At 29.0% G+C, this 23,610-nt stretch overlaps 8 protein-coding genes across 8 annotated transcripts; 4 read left to right on the top strand and 4 right to left on the bottom strand.

Annotated features, from left to right (window-relative positions):
* Positions 1-702: 702 nt before the first annotated feature.
* On the top strand, positions 703-1,542 carry GO595_001345 (TPR Domain containing protein; the record flags this gene model as incomplete). The annotated part of the gene is made up of 1 exon (XM_067914133.1): positions 703-1,542. One exon carries the CDS (start codon positions 703-705, stop codon positions 1,540-1,542), a length of 840 nt encoding a protein of 279 aa, XP_067778486.1.
* Positions 1,543-1,999: 457 nt separating this feature from the next.
* On the top strand, positions 2,000-3,856 carry GO595_001344 (RasGEF domain containing protein; the record flags this gene model as incomplete). Its single annotated transcript, XM_067914132.1, has 1 exon — positions 2,000-3,856. The coding sequence occupies one exon, from the start codon at positions 2,000-2,002 to the stop codon at positions 3,854-3,856; it is 1,857 nt and encodes a 618-aa protein (XP_067778485.1).
* A 214-nt stretch (positions 3,857-4,070) lies between these two features.
* Positions 4,071-4,802, bottom strand: GO595_001343 (uncharacterized protein; the record flags this gene model as incomplete). The annotated part of the gene is made up of 1 exon (XM_067914131.1): positions 4,071-4,802. The coding sequence occupies one exon, from the start codon at positions 4,800-4,802 to the stop codon at positions 4,071-4,073; it is 732 nt and encodes a 243-aa protein (XP_067778484.1).
* Positions 4,803-5,745: 943 nt separating this feature from the next.
* GO595_001342 (uncharacterized protein) lies at positions 5,746-6,492 on the bottom strand (the record flags this gene model as incomplete). Its single annotated transcript, XM_067914130.1, has 1 exon — positions 5,746-6,492. The coding sequence occupies one exon, from the start codon at positions 6,490-6,492 to the stop codon at positions 5,746-5,748; it is 747 nt and encodes a 248-aa protein (XP_067778483.1).
* A 2,125-nt stretch (positions 6,493-8,617) lies between these two features.
* On the top strand, positions 8,618-8,965 carry GO595_001341 (40S ribosomal protein S26; the record flags this gene model as incomplete). Its single annotated transcript, XM_067914129.1, has 1 exon — positions 8,618-8,965. The coding sequence occupies one exon, from the start codon at positions 8,618-8,620 to the stop codon at positions 8,963-8,965; it is 348 nt and encodes a 115-aa protein (XP_067778482.1).
* A 324-nt stretch (positions 8,966-9,289) lies between these two features.
* Positions 9,290-9,784, bottom strand: GO595_001340 (flavodoxin; the record flags this gene model as incomplete). The annotated part of the gene is made up of 1 exon (XM_067914128.1): positions 9,290-9,784. The coding sequence occupies one exon, from the start codon at positions 9,782-9,784 to the stop codon at positions 9,290-9,292; it is 495 nt and encodes a 164-aa protein (XP_067778481.1).
* An 8,870-nt stretch (positions 9,785-18,654) lies between these two features.
* On the bottom strand, positions 18,655-20,034 carry GO595_001339 (Glucosidase 2 subunit beta; the record flags this gene model as incomplete). The annotated part of the gene is made up of 1 exon (XM_067914127.1): positions 18,655-20,034. One exon carries the CDS (start codon positions 20,032-20,034, stop codon positions 18,655-18,657), a length of 1,380 nt encoding a protein of 459 aa, XP_067778480.1.
* A 1,336-nt stretch (positions 20,035-21,370) lies between these two features.
* On the top strand, positions 21,371-21,664 carry GO595_001338 (uncharacterized protein; the record flags this gene model as incomplete). Its single annotated transcript, XM_067914126.1, has 1 exon — positions 21,371-21,664. The coding sequence occupies one exon, from the start codon at positions 21,371-21,373 to the stop codon at positions 21,662-21,664; it is 294 nt and encodes a 97-aa protein (XP_067778479.1).
* Positions 21,665-23,610: the final 1,946 nt, after the last annotated feature.

Here is a 23,610-nt window from a genome sequence, read left to right as displayed (position 1 = left end):
TTTTTAAAAGTTATGAAATTTCTTTGACTTACGTTTACAATAAAGTTTCTATTAATGAATTCCCAAGATACACTATCTTCTTTAATGAAATTAGGACTTTATAAATCAGTATATATTCTTACATCATTATCGCCAAATAAAACTATTAAAACGGAATTAAAAAAAGCAAAAGCACTTATTGAATTAAACCAATATCAATCAGCAATTAATATTCTTGAAAATATAAATCAGAACGATTGTAGCGAACAAGAGATTAATCAAATTTTTGAATTAAAACTTACGTCTTATTTAAAATCAACAAATACCATATCAAAGTGTCCATCAGTATTATCTCATTTGTCCAATCGTAAACTCACTCCCAAATTACATATTCTTGTTGCAGATGCCTATATCAGTTTAGATTCCACATCTTCACCAAATCATCCAGCAATTCCCCATCTTCTTGAAGTTCTAAAGTTATATCCCACAGCCATTGAACTATATGAGAAACTTCTTTCCATCACTTCTTCAATTGATACCATCATTTCCCAATTGCCACGTGGAATTGTCCGTTCATATATCCAATCTCTTCAACACACGTCAAAAGGACAATACCAATCCGCGATTGACACTCTAAAAAAGCACGCGTTTAATAGCGCATGTATTTTCAACCAAATTTGTATAAATGCATATAAAAGTAATCAAATGGATTTATTTGATAATATGTCCGAACTTATACCCGAAAATGATCTTGAAATCGTTGATCTTCGTGCGTCGCGTCTTAAAACATTACGTAAAACTAGTGAACTTAATCATTTAGTTCTTAATGCATTAAATGCAAATGAAAATAACTCTAATGCGTGGATAGCATTTTCGTATCTCTTAGAACTTAACGGAGATGAACAAAGAGCACTTCAAGCATCACGGAAAGCGATTTTACTTGATAATCGATCTCGAAATGGATACATGCGACATGGGGAATTACGAATGCAACGTAATGACTATCGAAAAGCATTAGTAACGTTCATAAAAGCGCATCAAATCCATGAAGAAGTCGATAGTTTTTCTGCGATTGTACGATGCTGTTGTCTATTAGAAGATTGGAAAACAGCTGAAGCATTTGCGTCGAAAGCATTAATAATGTTTCCAAGTGAATCAGAAAATGGCTCTGTTTCATTAGCATTAATGGGAACAGCATTAAGAAAAAGAAGTCCTATAGCGGCTGAAGGATTTTTAAAGAAAGCTCTTGAGAAAGATATCGAAAATGTGGATGCGTTAAATGAATTAGTGAACATGAAAATTCGAGAAGACGATTTCGAAAATGCTGAAAAGATTTTATTCGATTATCGGAAGAATAGATCTAAAGATTTCTTTTATTGGATGAAAATGGCTGAAATTTATGGAATGAAAAAAGAATTTGTGACTGCTTTAGAGTATATAAATAAAGCTTTACAAATAGAACCGAATAACCAAAACGCAAAAGAAATGTTAAGTCAAATCGAAGCATTAATTAGAGAAAATGATGATTCATTATTCGATTCAGAAGAAGATTTCCAATTTTGATAATATTATTCTTATTTTATAAATAGACAGAAAATGTTAAAGTTTATTTGATTGTGAAATATTTGAAAAAAAGGAACTTTTTATGTATAAAATCTCCACCTAACATTTTTATTAGATCAAAAAACTGATACATAAAGATATTTAATTCAAAATTCTATGACTTATATGGTAGATGTAAAATTCGTCTTTTTAGAGAAATATGAATTTCTCTTTGGCTTGTGATATTTTAGAGATTTTAAAGAATAATTTATTTTTATCATGTTGTTCATATTTTAAGAACTCAATTTTATAATGTTCAGAAAATAATTTTGTGATTTCCTGTCTATTTATTTTATTTCACAAACATAATGCACTTGTCTTTCGGTTAATAAACATGTAATAGAAATGAAATCTCACGGTTTTCTAAAAATTCTCATAATTTCTCTTGAAAAGTGTCATTTAACATTTTCCAATAGGAATGCATCACTCGAATTACCATAACAGTGGAGCAAAATACCTTTCTTCCACTGTGCCAATAATAGCTAATCCTAAAATCCCAAAAACAAAGTTTTCAGGTACACCTGGAATACCTCCAAGTACAACCTTTGGGATATCACAATTCACTGCTCATTCTGGAGGTACTCCAACTGTGCATTTCAATTTAAATCCAAATTTACCTACAATGCCTCCCAGTCCATCAAACGCTTTACATAGGCATAATGGTAATAGTTTCTTTACAATATTATCCATTCCACAAATTAATTCATGTGTTTCAACATCCCTTAATCCATTTCCAAGTGTTTATGTTGAAGATAATTTAGAAAGTCATCGGAAAAAGCATAGACATCATCATCATCATCAACATCAACATCAGCATCATCACAATCATCGTAGGAGACTCATTCATAGAAAGAGTAATTTCCAATCAATGCCACATAGTTCTCTCATTCAATCTTTAAATCCATTTAAAAACGTGAATTCTAATTCAGATAATGATAGTGATAATCCATTCACTTTTTCTATTATTAATCCTTCATCAAATCCAGTGATTCTTTTTTATACAATTCTTGATATACCTGATGAATTACGTGATGAACTTAGAAAGATTAATACATCGATATTTCAAGATCCAGGTGAATATATTGGGAGTTCGAACTCACCAAAAGCTGCTTCATTTAATCAATTAATCTTATTTCTAACTGATCCTAATTATACAAATGTTGAATTTCAAAAAATGTTTCTAATTACATTTCCTTCTTTTTCTACGCCAAAGAATGTTCTTGCTGGAATTCTTACACGTTATTTTGCAGATATAAATGAAACTAATTGTAATATTAAAGATCAAAATCAATTAAAACAAATCCGTATTATTATAATTCGAATTATTTCCGCATGGTTAAAACTTACGAAGTATCAATTTACTAATGATATGATGATTGCTTTCGAAGAGTTTGTAAAGTTTTTAGGTAAAGATCCTTCTTGTGCATTACAAGTGACAATTCTTACAAAAGATTTAAACATGCTAAAAGGTGATAATTCAGGAATGCTTTTCACAAGGAAGAAACATCCGCCGGCAATTCTTAAACCTAAAAAACCAAACAAAATCATAGATGTTCATCCAATAGAACTTGCAAGACAAATCTCAATTTTACATAATCAAATTTTTAGGAAAATAGGACCAATGGAACTTCTTACAGCTATATGGGGAAAGAAGAAAGGAGGCGGATCAGAAAATGTCGATTCATTAACCGAACATTTCGATAAGTTTTCTCGATACGTTCAATTTACTGTAATTAATGGAAATAATGCTAAAGCTAGAGCAAATATGTTCAACTTTTGGGTTGATACTGCAATAGCATTTAAAATGATCAACAATTTTCATGGAATTTTTGCAGTCATTTGTGCGTTAACTCATAGATCAGTAAAACGTCTTAAAGAAACAACAAAAATTGCATTGAAGAAAATGGGAAGAACAAAGAAAAGGCAATATAATGAACTTGTAGATTTATGTGACTTACAAAATGACTTTCGAAGTTATAGGCCAGCATTGTTATCTGCTATTGAGCCATGTGTACCTTTTATAGGTTGTTTACAAAGAGATTTAATATATGTTCAGGAGGGGTACCCCAATGAAATAAACGGTCTCACCAACGTGAAAAAATGTGAAGCTTGTTACAAGCTAATAAAACAAGTAGAAAGACTACAAAACGAAAGTTACAACTTCCAAGAAATTGATGAAATTCAAAATTTAATAAAAAATGGATATCCGGCACTGCCAGATACAATCGAAATGATGAAACTTTCCATGGAAAAAGAAAAAAAGAAAAGCAAATGATTACACACAATGTATAAATTTGGGTTAATGAGTTCTTTAGTCATTAATTTTTTTAATTTAGCTGATGATGCCAAAAACTTACGTTCATATTTATAAATTAACCTTACTCCCCGAGATGTGTTATGGTTTTTTGAGGTAAAAAAACATTAACATCAAAGAGAAGGAAATTACTAATAACTTGTGATTAAAGCGACACTTTTGACGATAGACTTTTTCAATGTGAATTTTGTGATGACGAAAAAACAAAGTTCGAAACCTCAAATCGAGGTTGATGATTCCTCTTATTTCTATTGGTTTCATAAACAACAAAAGGCGCATGTGTAGATGGTTCTGTTTTAGAAAACATTATTTTTGAAGGATCAATATTTGGATCTTTGTAAGACCTTTTTTGTCTACGATTGTTGTGGTTTTCATTCTTCTTTGGAGAAAGCTTAATTTCAATAACTTTTGATTCATTAAATTGATCATCCTTTTTTTCAAGTAATTCTTTCATTGAATTTGGCTGAAGTTTGGGCTTTGCTGTCCATGGTTGAAATGATATACTTTTATCACCAAATTCTTCAACAGTACTTGTAAATACTGGCTTTGATTGCTTTGACTTTGACTTTGGCTTTTGCTTATTTCCTTTTTTATTTTGCCTATTTTTATTAGTTCTCCTATCTACTTTATTTGAATCATTTTGAAGAACAGAAGGAAAAGAAAGATCATCAATTTCTGGTGAAAAACTTTCAAAATCATTATATAAATTATTTGATGAATTGCTAAATTTGTTTTCTTCTGATTGCTTAGTTGATTCATTTGTGATTTCAAGAATTAATTCTTGATATCCAAGAGGTGGTTGAGATTCAGAAACAACCAACCCAAACATATCACATTCCCATTCTGGTTCTTCAGAAGGTTCATATAGATTTATCAACTCTTGTGGTTGAAATGACTTGCGCTCCATAGAGCCCAAATTCAAAAAACTGACAATTCATAAAAATTGCTTACTTTTGAATTAAAAATGATCCGCCTGATTGGGTTCAATACTGCGTTGGGTTCCCAAATTGAATGCATGAATCGTTTTTTGGGTAGGAAAAAAGCAAAAATTCTAAAAGACAATGATTGATTCAAATGTAACCAATGTATTTATTGGAATAGCTGCATTGGTTTTTACCCTTCTTACATTATCAGAAATTGTTTCTGTAATTTGTTCATTTTGCATTTCGATTTACCAAATTGATTTTCTTGTTAAAAACTCTATTTGGGAGATGGACATAAATTTACGTGCATGTACTATTTGTCTTTTTATTGTATCAATTATATTGCTAATCGGATTCATTTTAAACTGGATCAAAACATTCTCCAGAATTTCACAAATAATTCGCCTCTCAGCAACTGTTTTATATACAATAATAGCAATATATTTTATTGTTATAATGCGTAAATCAAATGAAAATATTATTTTTGAAAGGATAACAACAGATTGGTTAGATAGCAATATATACATAGACTATAAAGAAAAACACAATTGCGGTGATATAGATACCAATTGCACTGATATATTATACAATCAACTGACACAATTTTTCAATGTTGGCAGAGGACTTAATGCTCCTTTTGGTCTTTTTTGGGCCAGCTTTATCATCTATGCAACGATTTCATTGCTCCTCATGTTTATGAAAAATTTATTCCGAAGATGAGGAAATAATTATTTGCATGCAAAAGTATATGTTATATATTATTAATAAACTTTCTTTCACTATACGCATTTTAAAGTACAAAAATTTATAATGTTTTTTTGTCTTTATTTTTTACATATTTTTATCGATAAAAATATTTTCATATTTCTGAATCACATTTTTTAATTTAACAGAGAAAAAATTATCGAAAAATTTTGATGAAACTTTTTAGTCACCAAAGTATTCATCAATTTGTTCATTCTTCATTAACTGTTCGAACTTTTGTAATGCCTCTTCTTTACTAAATGTTAAACATTTGCGTAATTCCTCGATATGCTTTATGCTATGCTGTGCAAAAATTCTGAATCCTTCGTTATATGTCTCCGATTGCTTCAAAACGTCATCAACATAATTAATTCGCGGAAGAGGAATAACTTCAGCAAATTGGTATTTCTTTGGGAATATTTGGCTAAATCTTTCAGTTAGTTCATTTTGCTTTTCATTAAAAATCATTTCATCTGGGTATTCATAATCATTTACATGTTGAACTGCTATTATTACCTTAGGGACAATATTAGTTCCTTTATGTGAAGAATCGATCAAATCAAGCAATACTTTCTCTGAAGACACATCAATGCTTGTATGAGCTGGGAAAACTGCAATAAAAACACCTGAAAGTGTAACATATGGAACTATAAGACGATATATTTCAATCTTTTTATGCCATGAAAAGCCATTGCATCCTTCAGTATCAATGAAAAACACTTCAGTGTCATCACCTTCGATTTCTTCAAGTTCAAATCTTTTCCGTATAAAGTTGTATGAATATGGCCCAAATGTAAAGGTGCGCATAACTTCGCTTGGCCTAGTTTTGATGGAGGAATCACCAGTAAGCATTTCTATTATTGATGTTTTTCCGATCTGATAAACACCGCCGATTGCAACAAAAATAATATGGCTACCCTTTGCCTTCATTAGGGTGTTCTTGAAATCATCAATAAATATTTCAATTTTTGAGTTATCATCCTCATTGTGTTCCATAACAATATTGACAACGGTTATTTCAATGTGTGGCATTTATTTACATTTTAATATCCACTTTTTGAATGAAATTCTATTAAAACCGATCGAAAAAGTGCTAATCACTTATTGTATGGACTTTCTGAAACTTTGAGCTTTCTATTCCCACTAGTGTTTGTATATTTGAATTGTTATTTCATAGTGTAAAGTTGCATCGAGTACATAAATTATTTATGAAATTTTTGTTTATTTTATTAACATGATATATGTTACTAACATAGCATAAATAATTCTACACGGTAAGGTAGTTTCTCTCGACATGAAAAATTTTTATCCATTTTATCGTAATTTTCAGCTTATTAATTTGCATTTTGCTATAATGATAAATGACAGCCTAAAGAGCTTTGTAATTTAATGGTAATATTAAAATATCGTATGAAAGGACCGCCTCGGATAGCCTTTTCTTGTAGATTTAGTCCATAATATAATATCATATAGAATGCACAAAGTTAATTTTTTCAATTTAAAATGTTAAGATATAATTAGTTTTTCGCTGGAATATTTTTAGTGTAATATGTTTTTTTTTGTTTTATTTTTTGACTCGAACGATATAATAAACTATTAAATTTCTGAAAAAGTGTATAAATTTGTTAGTAAACCAATTTTGGAAATGCAAATACACATGATTGATTTTAATGAATTTTCTTATACTCCATTTCAACGATTTGAATATTCAAATAGAACAAAGACGAATTTTGTACCGTTCCTGTCACCTTTAAATTTGCATCAAATTTAGCAGTTCAACGATATGATGAAGGTTTAATTTTTGATTGTTTATTATCCGAGGCGGATGCAAGCATCACAAATGAGGTTTTCCAGTAAAGCTGGAAGGAATATATCTTTAAGATATGCTACATCTTTAAAGCAGACATAATTGCACCAACAAATTTACAAAAATTTATGTAAAACATTGGATATTAATAACAAATAAGCACATATGACTATTATTTTAGTACATGGAAATTAAATTCATAAATATTAAATTTATAAAGAAAAATTTTTATTTTTTTTACTTGGTGATGTCAGTATAAACGTTCTCGTGAAAACGTTAATATTTTAAGGATCGCGTCCGATTGTATAATTCCTGTACGTTAAGGGGCTCTCAATTTTCTGAAGTTTATTGCACTGGAATTTTTTATTTCGAGTCGATCTCATTATACATAGTGCTTTAAAAAAATTGATAAAATTTCCCCATATCCTCATATAAAGAATCTTTTGATAATATTATAAACCACTCAATATCATCGGAATATTTTGATTTTGAACAGACTTACTTAATTTTTTCCATTCGTTTTGTGGATTTCTTGATTTTGTTTTAATTTATTTGATTTCTAGCACTATAAAACATAATACTATATGATGCTTGTATCAAAAAATTACAATAATTTGATTTATATATTATATTGATTAATTTTGTATTAATTTATTTTTTCTTCCTTTTTTTGGAAACAACATAATAAACTTAAAGTTCATGTAGTATTATTCTCTGGGTCAACAAGAAATTTTAAAATTTATCATATACATGGAGATATATGAAAAACAAAAACATGTTTTTTCGAAAGTATTGAAAAAGTTGATTTTGATCGTACCTGGACGCGACCCTTAATTTTTTTGGAAAAATACGAAATTAAATTACCATAGTAAAATAAAATTCATTCCATACATAGGCAAACTTTTTTCTTATAAGAAGAAACAGGAATAAATAATTATAGGATAAGATATTTTTATTTTATACCCTCAAAAGGGTGGACCGTTTATTATTATATGAGGAGGTCTTGTATGAACTTATTTGTTTAAAAAAAATTTTGTAGATGAGCAAATTTTAGACAATTTTTGAAACTTTGTTTAAAGTAAAAAACTATTGTACCTCGTCAGCTTATCTCGTTATTGTATTTTTAGTTGGGCATTTCGGAAACAAAAAACTCCTTTGTTTAAGGTTGATTAACAAATTTTTACTAAACCTCTGAAAAAAGATTACAGTTAAAACGGTTATTTGCAGCTTGGCCGATCCTTTCTTCCAATGCCACAAAAAAGGAGAAACTGTGGACGTTCAAAGATGAACGCCGGTCGCAAGAAGATTGTCAACTGCATGAACTGCGGTCGTATGGTTCCACGTGATAAGGCTATTAAACGTTTCATGACCAAGAATATGGTTGATAGTTCATCTGCTAAGGATGTTATGGATGCATCCATATACAAGGAATATGAATTCCCAAAGACATACCAAAAGTGTTTCTACTGTGTTTCATGCGCATGTCATAGACGTATAGTTCGTGTTCGTAATGCAAACCTTCGTCATGTTCGTGTTCCATTTTTCTTAAAGCAACAACGCGAACGCGCTGAGTCTCGTCAGCAAAAGCAAGATTAAACAGACTAATAATTTATGAGTTGTACAACTATTTTTTCGCCAAGCTTCCTTTTAATCCACGCAAAAATTTATTATTAAGCTGAGGGACAGAGAATTTAAACAACAATATTTTTGTTGTTTCCATTGGTCAGTTCAGAACCTAAAAGTGTCAACAAGAAACCGCGATTTTTTAAATGAACTAATTGAAAATAATCAGTGATGATTTTGATCGATTCCAATTGAATAAACCTCAAGAAAAAAACGATAAATAGTATTCAAATTATTCAGTTGGAGCCTAAAAATCACTCAAGTTAAAAAAAAGTTTCGGATTTTTTCTTTTATAACTTATAACTTCATCTTATGAAGCCAGTTTTCAACTTCAGACCTTTGGAATTGTCTTACCCAACGCTTATCACCAAATGCACAACCGTTCAAAAATGTTGCACCAGGAGCGTATTTCTTCATGTCGCTAACTGTTGAAGCAAGGCCACTTCCACCATGTGTGATAAATGGAATAATTATTTTTCCAGTGAAATCATGAGATTTTAAGAATGCTCCAACTGGAGATGAAAGCCTTCCCCACCAGCATGGAGATCCAACAAATATAACATCATATGGTGAAATATCACCTTTGGATACAATTTCTGGGAACACTCCATTTGATTGTTCTCTTTTAACTTGTTCAATAAGGACATCGTGGTTGTCAGGGTATGGTGTAACAGTTTGGATTTGGAATTGATCACCACCAACATTTTCTTTGATGATATCAGCAACTTGTTTTGTAATTCCTGTCTTTGTATAGAAGGCAATAAGAACTTTCTTTCCACTAAGAGCAGACATTTTAGTATGTGATGTGATGAAGAAAATTTATTTTACATAGCACTTTGTTCATGAAAATTTATCGTAAATTGAACAACAAACCACGAAAAAATTGAATAAACTTATTGAATACAGATATTAAGAAAAAGTTCTATTTCCACTTCCGATAGAATGGATAATCAAAAGTCGGAAGTAAAATCGATCGGTTTCAAGTGAATTATTTTACAAAAAGTTTTATCGTGCTTCACATTTTTTTTTTTCAGTTAGGCGCCACAAAATTTAACGGTTGACTATGAAAATAAAAGGTTTTTTGCTGAAATTTCAATATGGTAAGTGAAGGAGAATGAAAAATGAAGCTGTATTGCAACTTTCCAAATCCTTGTATGTTATAAGATATATAATTTTCTTATAATTTAAGAAATGGAAAATGATCATAACGACGAAAGGCAAGACAATCGCATTGGGAATTGCGCTAATGACAACAGAGCTAATGTACAATAGTGACCATGGATTTGCTGCATAAATTAAATGAGTCATCATGGACAGAGATACATATCCGAAGTGTTGGAGCAAGGGACCTATCGCGCAGGAGAAGAAGAGAATGATATGGCAGGCTTGCTCAATGAAAAGGGTAAACCAAACGAAAAAGCACCAGCAAATTGGGTAATGAATTACCTTGAATGGAATGATTTTAATAAAGAAATTATTTTAAGTGAAAATTTGTTTGCTAGCAAATTTGAAATTTTGTTGAAGTTCTGATTTTGATTTTATGATGAGATAAATTAATAGAATACAAAATTTTACATCCATATCTAACATGTTATCAGTGATATGCAATTATATAAAAAATTCCTTGAAATTTAAACACAACAAATCACATGATAAAAAATACATTTAAACTCTTAAATTTAAGTTTTACCGATTTTTTACTTAATTAATAATCAAATGTTTATATGTTAAATATGATTAATGAATTTTTCTTCTTTAAAATCATCAGCAAATGGATCTTCATCAATATTATTTGTTGATGTTCCCATTGCAAATGTATTTTCATTTTGATTTTCTTCGAAACTTTTTGCTTCTTGTTCATTACTTATTTGTTTTTTATTATGAATTCGCACCAAAACTATGATAAGTATTGCAATTATTACAATTACAACAACTGCAACGCAAACACTTATAATTATTATTGTGTTTTTATTATCATCATTAATATTTTCATTTTGATATATAATTGTAAAGAAATTACTATAATATATGTAATAAGTCGAATACACAACAACAGTATATTCGTAATAAATAAATTCACTCAAAACATAAGTTAATACCGAATTAATAATAGAAACAGAAAATGAATTCGAATACGTCGAATTATAAATTCTTATTGTTTGCGTAATAGATAATGATTGTGTTAATGTTATTGTATTCGTTAATGTTATACCATTCGAATATGAAAAAGTAAATGAATTCGAAACAACAAATGAAATTTCATATGACTTCGTAAATGTATTTGATTTCGTTAATGTATTCGATTTAGTATATGTATTTGATTTAGGAAATGTATTTGTTAATAAGGCGCACTCATTTATTATTGTTCCTTTAGCCACATTTAATCCGCCAAATGTTGATCCATTATATGAATTTGTTGTCATGACAATTTTTGCTGCTACATCTATAAATATATTTGATGAATTTGTTGGATCTGTTTCGCCAAAGTAATAAATGCATTTGAGTTTATCACATGATGAAAATGCATTTGCTTCAATTGAAGTAACATTTTCGCCAATATAAATCGTTTCTAAATTAATACATGAAACAAATGAATAACTTCCAATTTCTTTTACTGAAAATGGAACTTCAAATTTAACATTTAAATTTCCTGATGGATAAATATTTATTCTATTGATTTGTTTATCATATAAAATTCCATCATTTTGATAATTAGCAAAATGTAAATTTTCATTCGAAACATTAATGAATTTAAGTTTTGAACATGAACTAAATGCATTAATTCCAATTGCATTTAAATTTTCTCCAATAGAAATCGTTTCCATACTCGTACATAATGCAAAAACATAATTTCCAATATCTGTTACTTTATTTGGAATTGTAATATTTACTAAGGATGTACAATTATAAAATGCAGAATTTCCAATTCTTTCTACATTTTCTCCAATAAAAATTATTTTCAAATTAGAACATGAATAAAATGTAGAAATTCCAATTTCTGTTACTTTGTCTGGAATTGTAATATTTACTAAAGATGTACAATTATAAAATGCAGAATTTCCAATTCTTTCTACATTTTCTCCAATGAAAATTATTTTCAAATTAGAACATGAATAAAATGAAGAAATTCCAATTTCTGTTACTTTGTCTGGAATTGTAATATTTACTAAAGATGTGCAATATGAAAATGCAGAATTTCCAATTCTTTCCACATTTTCTCCAATAGAAATCGTTTCCATACTCGTACATAATGCAAAAACAAAATTTCCAATTGTTGTTACTTTATTTGGAATTGTAATATTTACTAATGATGTGCAATTATAAAATGCAGAAATTCCAATTCTTTCCACACTTTCTCCAATAAAAACTGTTTTCAAATTAGAACATGATGAAAATGCAGAATTTCCAATTACAGTGATTGATTCATTCATTTTTATACTTTCCAAATTATTCCACTCATAAAAACAATTATCTGCAATTCCAGTGATGTAACCTCCAATAATAAGATTAATTGTTTCATTTTTATATAGTGCTATATTATCATAATCTGTTGAATTGGAAATAGAAAGTGTTTTAGTTGAATTATCAAAAGTTGAGAAACATTTTGTGAAAAATATAAAAATAAAAATCAAACAAAAATTTTCATTTCGATGTTTTTTATGGTATTTATTTAGTAAAAAAGATTTAATTGAGCAAAAATTATATAAAAGCAAAAAGATAAAAGATAAAATCAAATAAATGCTGTTGATTTTAAAGATACAAAAATTGTTTTCTTTTAACATAATATTAAAAATAAAATCAAATAAGTGAGATGTGAAAATTTTATGATTTACTTGCTGAGTACGAAAAAGAAATGAATGGTAATATGTTTGGTTGAAATTAAAAGGGAAATACAATTTGTTATGAAAATTTAAAGAGTGATGATAATCAAAAATCAAATTGTTGGATTTTTTGGAGGTAGTAGTATGATTAAATAATAAAAGCATGTTCCTGAGAGGAGGTAGAATCTGTCTTTTCTTGATTTGGTGTAGTTGATATTGAAAATTTAAATGATAATTACAAATCATAACGAAAATCGTTTTACTTAGAGTGATAATAAAGAAGAAAACATGGGGGAACAATGTCCTTGTAGCAAGATATGATGTTTTATTTGTGTGTTTCAAAATGTTTGTTCTGGTTGGAAATGGCATAAAGAGTTGCGGTCGGCAGTTTCAGGTTTCTTGGTTACAGTAACTGAAATTGACAATTTGCAGGTTCCAAATATGTAAATTTTTTTTAGATATCGAAATATAATAATGAATAAAAAATTTTGCCTTTACTTGCTGCTTTGCTATTCAGAACGTGCATTGCTTTAGGAGATGTTTTTGTTTTAGTTGAGGAATATTTGAATACAAAACAACGACTGAACCCATTCTAAAAAACTAAAAAATCGATAGGCTTCGTATAGTTTGCATAAGTAAACAATTCAATATTCACTTTTTGATAAACATGACACTTTTATACAATAAAACGGTTATGATCCACATTGCGCACGACCGTTTAGCAAAGTTTCGAATTTCCGCCATACGTTGCACTCAATAATATTATTTTGATGTCTACGGGAAATTTAACAAACCCTGGCCTGACGAATCAAACAGGAGATGTTAACAATTTAGTAGCTTATTCGAAACTTTACGAAAATTTAACAGACCCAACATTAAGTGCAAAAGACAAAATTCAAATATTACAGAAATACAATTCGAATTTGAGTTTATCTACACGATTTCGAATATAGTTTACAATTCAAAGCAAAATTGGAAAAGGAATGGACGGAACTGTTTTCTCAGTTATTGGCAATTCGTCTGAGAAAAGTTATGCTATAAAATGCATTAAAAATTTTTCGTTTGATAATATTTTTAATGAAATCTTGATATTATCACAAATTTCGCATCCCAATGTTATCAAATGTTTTGGTATATGGTTTGAGCACGATTCACAAAAGGACAAGATTTCATTATATATTCAAATGGAATTATGTTCAAACCGTGTGAAAATGAAACATTTTATGACAAACTTCAAAAATGTATTCATATTTCTAAGGGCCTTAAATATCTCCATGATAATAACATCATTCATCGAGACATAAAGCCCTCCAATATTGTTATTGGAAACGATGGTCTTCCAAAGATCATTGATTTTGGCATCTCATCATTTAATATGTTCATAAATGACGATGCTATTAATAGTTCGACGCCACTTTATGCTTCTCCGGAAAAGGAAAAGCTGCGTCCTAAAGTTGATATTTATAGCCTTGGAATCATTTTCCTCGAAGTTTTTGGGTCATTTAATACTCAAATGTCGAAAATGAAAAACTATAAAACAACTTAAGGACAACGACTAAGCGAACATAAATACTGACGAAAAAATAAAATCACTTATCAGCAAAATGACTGATAAGGATTTAAGCAAAAGACCAAACGCTGATGAAGTAATCAGTGCACTTGAGTCTTTGCTTTAAAATAAATAAATTAATATGAAAAAAAAAAAAATAAAAACCAATTTATGTATCGGTAAAAAAAAAAATTAAATTATTAATAAATATTAGGAAAATATTCCTAAAAATAGAAACCAATTTGTATATTGGATATTTTTTTTAATAAAAAAACACATTCTTTTGATTATTTTTTATTTTTAAATGAAATTGTGAAAATGTGTTAGAAAAGCTTTTGATTTTATGGCTGAAGAAGAGACAGAGAGAGCGGATACATAATCACTTCACCGACTTTTGGATCTTAAGACATTAATCGTAATTCTTGCAGTTAAAGCTTGTTCCAGGTTCCAGTTTAGTTAAAACCATTGGAAATTATATTTTTTATCATTGTCTGGTTTGAAAATGATTATTTTTGTTAAACTATAGTTTTTAACCTATAGAATTATTTTCAATTTCCTTAAAAGTGATTGAATGTGAAAAGTGGTCAAGTTCATCATCTAAAAAAATTGAATAAGTTTGTTAAGAAATTGAATACGATTTGATGGTTAAATGTTCCAACAATGAAAGGGAAAAAACAAAAAGATAAAAAATATTTAACTTATCTTGAGACATTATCATCTATAGTTTATAATCTTAACAAAGATAATATAGAGTTATCAGTCGAAAAAATTTTGGAAAATTTTGATACTCATTTTCCAATCACCTTTATTCGTATTATATCACAACTTGTATATTCTTCTTTTATATGCCAAAGTGGTGATGCAAATGTTCTTTTAACATTTCTACAATTAATTCAAGAAAAGAATTCCTCTTTCCTTCAAGATAATTATACAACTAAAGATCTTTTATCATTATTAAACTTTTTATATAAACCACAAGAGTCATATTACTTTGTAGAAAGCATGATTGAGAAAAAGATGATTGAACCAAGTTTTGTTAAATCATTTGATACATTTTATTTTGCACATTATAAAACCGATGAAGAAATTCAACAAATTCTTTTTAAAGAAAAAAATTCGGAAAAATTAATAGAAAACATTGAAGAATTAAAGAAAGATGATTGGTTTCTTCATAAGAAATTGATACATGAAGGAGTTAATCCATTAGAAATTGCAAAAGTAATACGAAATGATGATCTTGAAAAACTTCAAGAACTTTTATCGAATAACAGTTTTATTTGCTTTCAAAAGATACCACCATCAATATATGAAAAATATTCATTTATAAATGAAAAAGAAGTTTCTCTTGTTAGTTATGCTGCTTATTTCGGTTCTGTTAAATGTTTTAAATATTTAGTTTTAGATTATCCACATTTTTTGAGAGATAAAACAAATGAAATCGGAAAATATGCAGTTGCAGGTGGAAACCTTGAAATATTACATTTATGTGAACAAAATAAAGTATCTTTTGCTAAATCTTATGAAATAGCTATCGAATATCATCGAAATGATATTTTTCGATATCTTTTTGATAATAAAAAAATTAAATTTAGAAAAAAAGATCTTCCTGATATAGGAAAGAAATGCATTATATTTTTTAATTATGAACTTATATCATACTTAGAAGAAAATGGAATGAAAACTAATGAGGACTTAATAAATGAAGCAGCAAAAATTGGTAATATATTTCTGATTAATCATTTCCTTGAAGGAAGGAATCCTCCAAATGATATTTTATATAACTCTATACTTTCAAGAAATTTCGAACTTGTAAAATACTTCGTTGAAGAAGTGAAAATTGATATTAACACAAAAAATGTTTTTTGATTTTTTTTAGAATTTGTTTTTATAAAAATATATTTCATTTATAGATTCGGAATACATTAAAATGATTTGAAAATTCTTTTATTGCTGCTTCGTATAGTGGTAATATAGAAGTTATGAAATATATCATTGAGAAAGGTGTTGATAATATTAATGCTAAAGGTGATTAATTTGTTTATATAATATCTAATGAAATTGTTTAATGTTAAGTTAATTTATTTGGATTTTCTTTAATAAATATAAAACAGCACTAATGTTTGCATCATCGAAAGGTTTCATTGATATTGTTAAATTACTTCTTGAGCAAAAAGGAATTGATATCAATGTTAGAGATATTTATTTGTTTTGTTTAATATTTGTTTAAACAGCATAAAATTTAATAATAAAATTTGGAAATTATTTATTATACTTAAAACAGCACTTGTTTTTGCAATTGAAAATGGCTATAATGAAATAGTTAAACTACTTCTAAAACAAGAAGGGATTAATATTAAATATAAAGGTATTGATTTATTTTATTTCCTATTTGTTTTAATAATTTTATGTTTCAAAATAATATTTGGAAATCATTAAAAATATTTACAACGCCGCTTATTATTGCAGTTTCAAATGGTTTTACTAAAATTGTAAAGATGCTTCTTAAAAAAGGTATAGATCCAAATGAGAAAGATATTTACTTATTTGTCATGATGTTTACTTAGACATTTTATCATTTAATATTAATATTCGGAAATTATTCAAAATATTTACAACACCGATTATGTGTGCAACTGCAAAAGGCTTCACTGAAATAGTAAATTTACTTCAAAGTAATCAGCAGCAACATTAATTTGATATAAAATAAAAATTACTTAAATTACTTCTTACATATTCATGTTGATATTCTTAATGCTAAAAAATATTATGTATTGTTGTGAATATATATAACGAACATAATAATTACATTATTTCTTAAAATTTTAATAAATATGTTATGAATTAAGAAAACAAGAATGATGTTTATGAGAAATTGTAAAATTAACCTCTACTTACATATCGATAAAATTATTTTCTCCATTATTTAAGTAATAGAATAACAAACTAATAAAAATATAGCATAAACATAACGAAAGTAAATTCATCAAGAAAAATGATTAGAATATTATATAATGAATGATAACTATATAATCGGATCCGAAGACCATATTACTTTATATTTTAAGAATAGTAATATCAATTTATTATTCTGCTTTATCAAAAATAATAATATTATACGATATACCATGTCAATAATATTTATTAGTTCACGGAGAGTCAATAAATTCTTCATTGTTCATTATATCAATGCCCATAAATATCGTATTATCCAGGTTATATTGTGGAACAGTATTTAGGATTTCCTGTTCAGGATTTTGCATAATGATAGGTATATTATCATTTGAATTTAACATGGGAGTATATTCTTCGAAACTCTGATAATTTTGTATGAAAGTCAAATCATCTTTGTAGATTTTTTCTTTATCACCCACACGAACTATAACAACTGAACCGTCTTGATTTGTAACTGCGAAGTATTTTAATTTTCTCCATGACTTGCCTTTGTTTCCCATTAGGCTATTGTTATATAGGAATGTTATCGATTCAATTGAAATAATTTTGGTTTGATTGGAAAGTTTATCAAATTTCATTTCACCACGCCCACATTCAATTCAGTTAAAAAATCGGCCCGAACGATCATCTTGTATTGAATTTCATACAAAACATGTAGAAAAAGTAATCTCAAATTGAAAAAACAAAAATAAATTTCAAATTACACAAAAAGTTATAGCAATATCACAAAGCGCAATGGAAAAGATGAAGCAAAAATTGCCCACAAAAACAAGTAGATAATTATAATGCGATCTCCATTATTAAAATATATAAAAGAAATCATTAACCGAGTGAGCACTTTACCAATTTCATGATAATTCTGATTATAAATTATTATCAAAGATATAACATTTATAAAATATATCTTCTAAAATTTTTTATATAGCACTATAAGGTCGTATCTCAATAGGATCATTATATAATGTATTATTTTATTTTCTTCAGAGAAATACAAGAATTCTTGCATTTTTAAATTGATTAACTATAAAATAAAAATAAATTTAGAGGAATACTTGTTTATTACTTACATTTATAAAATCCCTCGTTTGAAAATGTCCTTGAGCAATCTTATAAAATAAAAAGTAGTTTATTTTTTATTTGAATAATTTTTGTAGAAAATGTTAAAATAAATTCTTCTATGGAATAATAACACATCAAATATCTATTCAAAATATAATCGTTTTAATTTCATGACATCAGCTCAATTTAAATCATTTAACATAATTGCATTAAAACTTGTTTGAATATATATATAAAACTCTAAAAAAAATATAAAATAATTTTTTTTTAATTTATTAAGATCATTCTACTTTTTGCCATCTTGTAATATAATCTGTCAAATCCAAATCGGACATTTTCCGAATCCAATCAGCATAATTCTCTCTACAAATCAATGGCGTTTCGAAGTGTGCTCTATATACACATCTATCGATTTCCTCAATATCCAAAAACTTATTTCTACTACCACAATACAACACAACTTCAGTTCTTCGAGGCGAACCTTGCCAACACATTTGTCCGTCCTCATACAACATCACATTCCCAGTCTCATCAAATCCTTTAAACTCACCACAACCAGTACCAAACCAATTTGATCCGGTTTGTCTACTTGACACATGATTGAAAAACACAATTTGAAAATCATTACCATCCTTAGATATCTCGAAAGGCTCCTCACTTAAAGGGAACCATGTATTATTAGCTCCTAGGTCATGATTCAACTTCTTTTCGAGTCTATATAATGAAGCTCGAATATCGGTCATATCATTATTTAATCCATTAATTTGTTTTTCAATGGATTTATATTCTTCGTAACTCTTCGGCTTATCACCAAACACTTTACCAGTGATATCCTTTATAGTCGAACGCGCTTTGTCCAAAAATCCTTTAGCACTTTGTGCTTCTAAATTTTTCGCTTTTTCTGCTTTCATTAATTCTTTCCATTTACGTTTGCGATGTTCGATTCGAGCATTTTCATCATTCTCTTGATGAGGATAATGATCATTACGACGGCGAATTGGTGCCGGACGTGGAGTGGCTTCAAATATTAATTCTTCAATGCCTTCATCAACATTCCAATCAATGCTTCCAAGCGCTTCATCAAATGGTACATTTAATCCATGTGGATCTGGCTCAACATATTCTTCTTTTGGCTTTTTGGGCTTATTAATGTATTGTTGCTTGCGGAGTTTAAGTTCAGCATATTCTTCTTCACTAATGCCTTTGAGTTTACGCTTCTCTATTTTCCATATTTTTCGCTTTTCGCGTTTCTCACGATTTAAAATGTCGAGTTCGTGTTCCATCTTTTTAAGGTCTTGACGAAGTTCTTGGAGAGTCTCTTGTGATTTGGAATAGTCAGATTGTATTGAAGGTTCAATTTCTCGCTTGCGACGAAGTCCTAATTCAATATGACGATAAATGGAATCACGTGAATTTAAACTAAGTGTGACAAGATCTGAACAGATGTTAGGACACTGAGCATTAGGATTGTCATATTCATCGGAGCCATCACAACAATCACAAATACCATCGTTGACTTTAATTGAGGGAATAGTTTTAGGCTTGCCTCCAATATTACGACAATAAAAATGACCGTTCAAACATCCATTGGTGCCAGGTTCATCAGAGCCATCAGGGCAGTCGCATTTTCCGTCGTTTAATGACGATAATGGAATAGTCATAGAATGATCAAGACATGTAAATGAGTTGTTTTTAATGTTTATGGCTTCTTTGTATTCACGTGAAAGAGATGGGTTAATCCCAAATGGATCAGATCGAACTGATAAGAAATAATAGATAAAAAACACTTGAAATTCTGGGTAACAATTCCGACCAAATAAGCATAGTAAAAGTGAAAAGCTGTTATTTTTTAAGTGAAGAATATAAAATTATTAAAGCAAAAAGCAGCCCAAACTTTACAAATTCTTAAAGAAGCAAAGTACAAAAATTCTAGAGATGAAGTTATTGATCTTTTACCTTTTTTTGAAGAATGCTTCAGATCTACAGTTGAATTTCCACCTGAAGATTGTCCTCAAATTCCACCAAATCCAATGAAGGAATCACGTGTTGAAATTATTAGTGATACTTCATTGCACGCCTGTTATAAATCAGTAGTTGAACAAAATGAACCAAATACTATGTGTCTTGTATTTTCATCAGCTAAAAACGTATGTGGCGGATTTGTTAATGGGGCAATGGCACAAGAAGAAAGTCTTGCATATGCATCAGGTCTTTATAAAGTTCTTTGTAAACATCAGCGATATTATGAATACCATCGACAAAGGAGCAAAGACTTCTTTTATAGTGATTATATGGTTTATTGTTCTAAGTGTCCATGTTTTGAAGATGATAATTTCAATTTTCTCGATACACCATATGTTGTTGATTTCCTAGTAAGCTGTGCGCCAAACGCTGGATGCGTTCGTTCTAGAATGTCTGATGATTTACCAAAGCTTCATTCAGTATTGGAAAATCGGATTCGAAAAATAATAAAAATTGCTGTTGCTAGAGGTGCAACGACTGTAATTTTGGGCGCTTATGGTTGTGGGGTATTTAAAAATGATCCTATCGAAATAGCAAATTTGTTTAAGCAAATAATGATTGATGAAAATATGAACGGTTACTTTGATCATGTAGTATATGCAATTAAGCAGAATCGAAAGCAATCAGTTCTCCAGCAATTTTCAGATATTTTAGGTGTTCCAATTTCAAGTAATTAGTGAAAAATAACCATAATTTAAATTTCTAATATAAATAAATATCTAAATTTGTAAAGCATTTGTAACATCATTCCCTTTGCATCCATATTGATAAATATTTGTTAATTAACTATTTTTAAATTAATTGTTAATCAACAAATATATAATGGTATCCATTTTATCTCAGCTAATTGAAGTTGACACACAAAAAATACTAAACAAAAAAAAAAAATTAAATCAATTTGTTGAACTGTTCAAGCGAATGCTGAATTGTGCCACAAGAATGTAAAAAGTGACAAATGGCCGTTTATTTCCAGTAATGGAGCAAAATAAACCAAACATACAAATGGTCCCAATATCACCATTATTACAAAAAGCCAAATGCTTCACTGAAATGCTTGAAAAAAGTAATCAGGAATTGGAGAGATTTTTACAAGATGGTGGTGATCCGAAACTTATTTCTGTTGAAACAGATGGTGAAGAAGAAGAAACGTACATTGAAATGAAAGTCGTTGATGGTATTTTGGAACCACAAACACCTGAAATTGTACTTCCTGATACGACTGAGATGCCACCAGATACTTGGCGTAAAGCAACTACTGAACCAAATTAACCACATACACATTACATAATTGTTTTACACAATTTTTTTAAATTGTGCGAAATCACGATGAAGCATAAATCAATATCTCACAAAGTTTAATGAAGAATATATTAAATGAAAATCGTTTTTATTAAAGTTTTTATTCTTAAACGATCAAAAATAAAAAGCCAATTAAAATGATTGCAAATGAAACCTTTGCAGATTTCTTTGCACCTGAAGTTGTTGGCTCAGGCGTTATAGTTTGAGATGTTGGTGTAAATGTATTATATGGGTAGGTATATAATGCGGTCGGGACTGATCACGAGGACCCTAGGGGCCCCGCCGGGGGCGGGGCCCCTAGGGTCCTCGTGATCATTCCCGACCTTTAGTTTTCACTGGGGGGATTGAAGGGGTCTGAGACCTCCGGAGGTGCCCTTCGGACCCCTCCGGAGGTCTCAGACCCCTTCAATCCCCCGAGTGTGCTCGCTCCGCTCGCCGCACGCAACAAAAATCAAAATGATTTTTGTGAGCCATACAATTCGTCTGAAAATTTGAATGCGCATTCAATTTTGAGAGAACGCGAAACTTTTTCATAGGGACGATAGCACTTTTTATGCCACTTTTCGCATAAACCTATCAAAAACCTCGTATAACCAGCACAAATTGTCCCCGGTTATTATTTGGTCGGAGGTTAGTAGTCAAAAAGCGACGGTTATTGTTTGGTCGCATGGCAAACTTATTTCAATGAATGAATGGCCAAAATACACAATCATAAAAATGTCATCTCATCACTTCACTTTTTATGAATTCAGACTACTATTCAGTTACAAAGCTAGCCGATTCTATCAAAGAAAAAGATCCAGATGCTACAGCGGTTGCTTTATTTTTTGAACCAAAAGATGACAAACTTGGCAATTTTAACAATTTTATAATTAAGCCAATTGGCATGATTATCAAACATAAAAATTTTCAAGATTTCTATTTTGTACATAAAGAGTTGATTGAATTCTTCAAACAAAGAAATATCAAAGTATCAATACCAATTACTGATAATAAAAAGCCACCAATTACTAATAATATACATTATCTAGAGATTCATTTAACTCAATTAGAGAGTAATTTCGAAAGATGGTATCATGCATTTCTATATGAATCAACCAACAATGAAGTTAATAATATACTTATTTCACATAAAATACCTGATAATAATGAATTCCAAACAGTATTTGACATGAATTCAATCGATCCCGATAGTTTTAAACCTCTAATTTGAATAAAAAAACAATAATCACTTCATTTTTTTTAATGTCTGAGGATGAATTTCTTTTTACATTCGATTTCTATAATGATTATTTTAATAATTTTGACACTTCACCTAATAGCAATGCTCAAGACGATACGAAAAAAGACAATTTATGTTACTAATGTTTTTTCTTCATTATGGTCAGTAGAACAAATAGTCAAAGAATTAAATAAACAAAGAAATAATGTTTATTTTTTATTTATTTTCTTTTTCATAAGGTATAACATATATTTCACTATTTTGTCGTAAAGCTGAAAATGGTATTGGTTTCTCAAATATTATTGCATTCGTAAATGCCACCCTTCTCTGTTTTTCTATATTCTATAAATTTGTAATTTCAGGAATATCTAACCTATTTTTGTTGTAATAGGTTTCGATAACCTCAGGTTTATAATTAGACATAAATAAAAATGATTTTTTTTTAGTCAATTATTTAGTTTGACCTAATTATTATGCTTTCTCTACGTGGACGTGGTCCTGGACACACACACACACAGCGCTATGTGAGCTTCGTGCTACGCACTCGCTCCCACTCGCGCTACATAAACTAAAGGATGAACGGCTAAAATCGATTGAATTATCATAAATCGGTTGGTTTTGATTGAAAGTAATAAAATATATTTAAATTCATGATGACATTTATATTTAAAATGTGTGAGGCATGACAAACTAA

Source organism: Histomonas meleagridis, assembly GCF_020186115.1.
Source record: "Histomonas meleagridis strain 2922-C6/04-10x chromosome Unknown contig_137, whole genome shotgun sequence".
Lineage (NCBI taxonomy): Eukaryota > Parabasalia > Tritrichomonadida > Dientamoebidae > Histomonas > Histomonas meleagridis.
This window is presented reverse-complemented; position numbering and strand designations above follow the sequence as displayed.